Raw genomic sequence first — 2807 nt, forward strand, 5'->3', positions numbered from 1 at the left:
CCTCGCTCGACCCCAAGGCCACGAGCTCTGCCTCATCCGACCTCTGGGGGTAGGCTCCGCTTCGCCTGACCTCTAGGGGCAGGCTCTGCCATGCCCGACCTCGAGGCCATGGGCTCCGCCTCACCCAACCTTTGGGGCTAGGCTCCACCTCGCTGACCCCGAGGCCATGAGCTCCACCTCACCCGACCTCTGGGGGCAGGCTCTACCTCACCTAACCCCTCAGGTGCGGGCTCCGTCTCACTCGATGGGGTTCCATACCACCGCCAACCACTCCAGGTCTAGGCGTATGGGCCTAGGTCAAAACTTTGACCCCAGGGAAAAGACTAGCATGCCTTGATGTAACCCGCGGCCACGACAGTCCATACCTGAGGATTCACATCAAGAATAGCGTTGAGCATACCGGTACTGTTCTATCTAACCCTTGTACGAACACTGACAGGCGTGTTAGTTTACCACAACATCTGCCAGGATAGAGTGGAGCGCCATGATTGGTAGATGATGCCTACGTATGGTGCTAGTGACAGACAGGGCCATGACATGGAGCTGCCCCTATTGACATCTATAGGGTCGGCGGGACCTGCATGAAGGAGAAGAAGGACCCGGCGATCCTAAAGGACTTCTTCTCCCTCTCATTCTTCTATTTTCCTCTGTTGTAGCCCATGCTTTCCCTTGGCCTATAAAAGGGAAAGAGGACATCCCACGAAGGGCATTTGATCACCGATCAGATTCAAGCAAAAAAACCCATTGAACCCCTAACCGATGGCACAGCTAAGCAGCAACCGAGCTCTCAGCACCCGTTTACTCCTTTCACAAGAGACTTGGGACCTGTTCCTCTCTCGCCCGTTTGTAACCCCTACTACAAACTTTTAGTGCTAGTAACATGAGCAGCAGCAATGAACTAGATGTAGGGACATTCTGCCCGAACCAGTATAAACCTCGTGTCCTCTAAGCACAACATCCGAGCCAGGCGCGCAATATTAGAAATTTACTCATCGGTGGTGACTCAAAACACCAACAATAGTGATGCTTCTGAATAAGTATTATTTTCAAGATTTTTTTCATGTTTCCGCTGCTATGATTATGTTTATCCTCTAATTAAATTAGAACCAACGAGAAAATTTAATTAGAGGAGTTGTCAGATTTGTTTAAGTTAAATTATGATGTTGTTATTTTACTGACCTACGTTGATGATAACAATATTATAAGTTTATTTATGAGTTTTATCATTAGTTCTATTTCTGCCAAACGATGATGTAGAGTTAATGTAGAAGCACATTGTATGTTTTAATTTTGACCAATGTTAAATTACGGCATGCAATTATTATGTCAAATGTTTCTCACTTTCTCTGATGTTTTTTAGGATACAACCCAATGATATTTATCTCGTCCATTCCGCCTCTAAATGAAAGCAACTATGGCATATGGCGAGAGAAGCTTGAGATGGCACTTGCACTGTCCGACAATGATCTAGCACTAACCTCTCCCTGTAACTGAGCCTGAGGACCCGATGAGGGCAAAAAATGAGGCTGATGCAGCTTTCGCTACTTGGGAGCGTGACCACGCAACAGTAAGAATGAAGTACGACCTTGATCATGCAAAGTGGGATAGTTCGAACCGCAAGTGTTTGATGGTGATTAAGAGCTCCACTGAGGATCCAATAAGGGGAGCAATCCCAGAATGTACCACCGTCACTGAGTATCTCAAGAAGGTGGAGCATCAGTTTACTAGCTCTTCCAAGGCTTATGCAAGCACTCTTATTAAGAAGTTAGTCAATGAGAAATACATTGGGGGTGGGATTAGAGAGCACATATTGAAGATGGGCAACACGACATCCAAGCTCAAACCAATGGACATGGGGCTTAAGGATGAGTTTCTAGTTCATTTGATTTTTGCATCTTTGCCTAAAGAGTATGAGACCTTTGATGTTAATTACAACTTATAGCTAGATAAGTGGGACATTGAGATGTTCATTGCCATGTGTGTGTAAGAAGAGGAGAGGCTTCAGAGCTCATATGGTGACTCCATCGACCATGTGAAGAAAAATAAAAGAAAAAACTTTAAGAATGCTAAACCATAAGGGAAACCTTAGTGGGACAGTAACTCCCCTTCTAAGTCATAAGGAAAGGCCCCTCAGACTGATCACCATCAGAAATTCAACAATGTTCAAGTAGACAAGGATATCTACAAATGATGCAAGAAGAAGGGACACTGCTAAAAGGATTGTCCAGAGTTCCTAAAGCACCTAATGAGAAAAAGGTGTGGACATTATTACATTTATAGATGAGTTCTTGTATTTAAGTTATGCAAAATCTACTTGGTGGATTGATTCAGGTGCAACTATTCATGTTGCAAATTCATTATAGGGATTCCATATGAGAAGGACCCTACAAAGAGGAGAAAGACACATTAAGGTAGCAAATGGAGTCAAAGCTGAAGTTAAAGCCACTGGAGAACTCCTGTTAGAATTAAATGATGGCTTTGTGCTTAAGTTTATAGATGTCCTTTATGTACCCTCTTTGCATAGAAACTTAATAAGTGTTTCACGTTTAGATGATGATGGATTTGATTGCCATTTTGGTAATGGCCAATGTAAGATTATGTTTAATCATAAGTGTGTTGGTCTTGCCTTCTGATAAGACAAGCTTTATTTGTTATCACCTTGTGAGAATGTGAATGTTGAGAATGCCTCCTCATCTATGAATGTAAGTAATAAGCGGAAGAGAATTCATGATGTATCATCGAAATTATGGCACTGTCATTTAGGCCATTGTCGGGGACCTAATACCGAGGTACCCCAGAAGGTGGAA

The 2807-nt window shown here is 43.7% G+C and overlaps 1 protein-coding gene across 1 annotated transcript; it reads left to right on the plus strand.

The window, feature by feature from the left end:
• Positions 1–1507: 1507 nt before the first annotated feature.
• LOC136454351 (uncharacterized) lies at positions 1508–1942 on the plus strand. Its single transcript, XM_066454798.1, has one exon. It carries the CDS (start codon positions 1508–1510, stop codon positions 1940–1942), a length of 435 nt encoding a protein of 144 aa, XP_066310895.1.
• Positions 1943–2807: the final 865 nt, after the last annotated feature.

The sequence above is a fragment of the Miscanthus floridulus genome, chromosome 5 (assembly GCF_019320115.1).
Source record: "Miscanthus floridulus cultivar M001 chromosome 5, ASM1932011v1, whole genome shotgun sequence".
Classification (NCBI taxonomy): Eukaryota; Viridiplantae; Streptophyta; class Magnoliopsida; order Poales; family Poaceae; genus Miscanthus; species Miscanthus floridulus.

What these genes read in the sequence shown, in the direction of transcription:
- LOC136454351 (XM_066454798.1), top strand. Translation starts at nt 1,508, where the DNA reads ATGAGGGCAAAAAATGAGGCTGATGCAGCTTTCGCTACTTGGGAGCGT.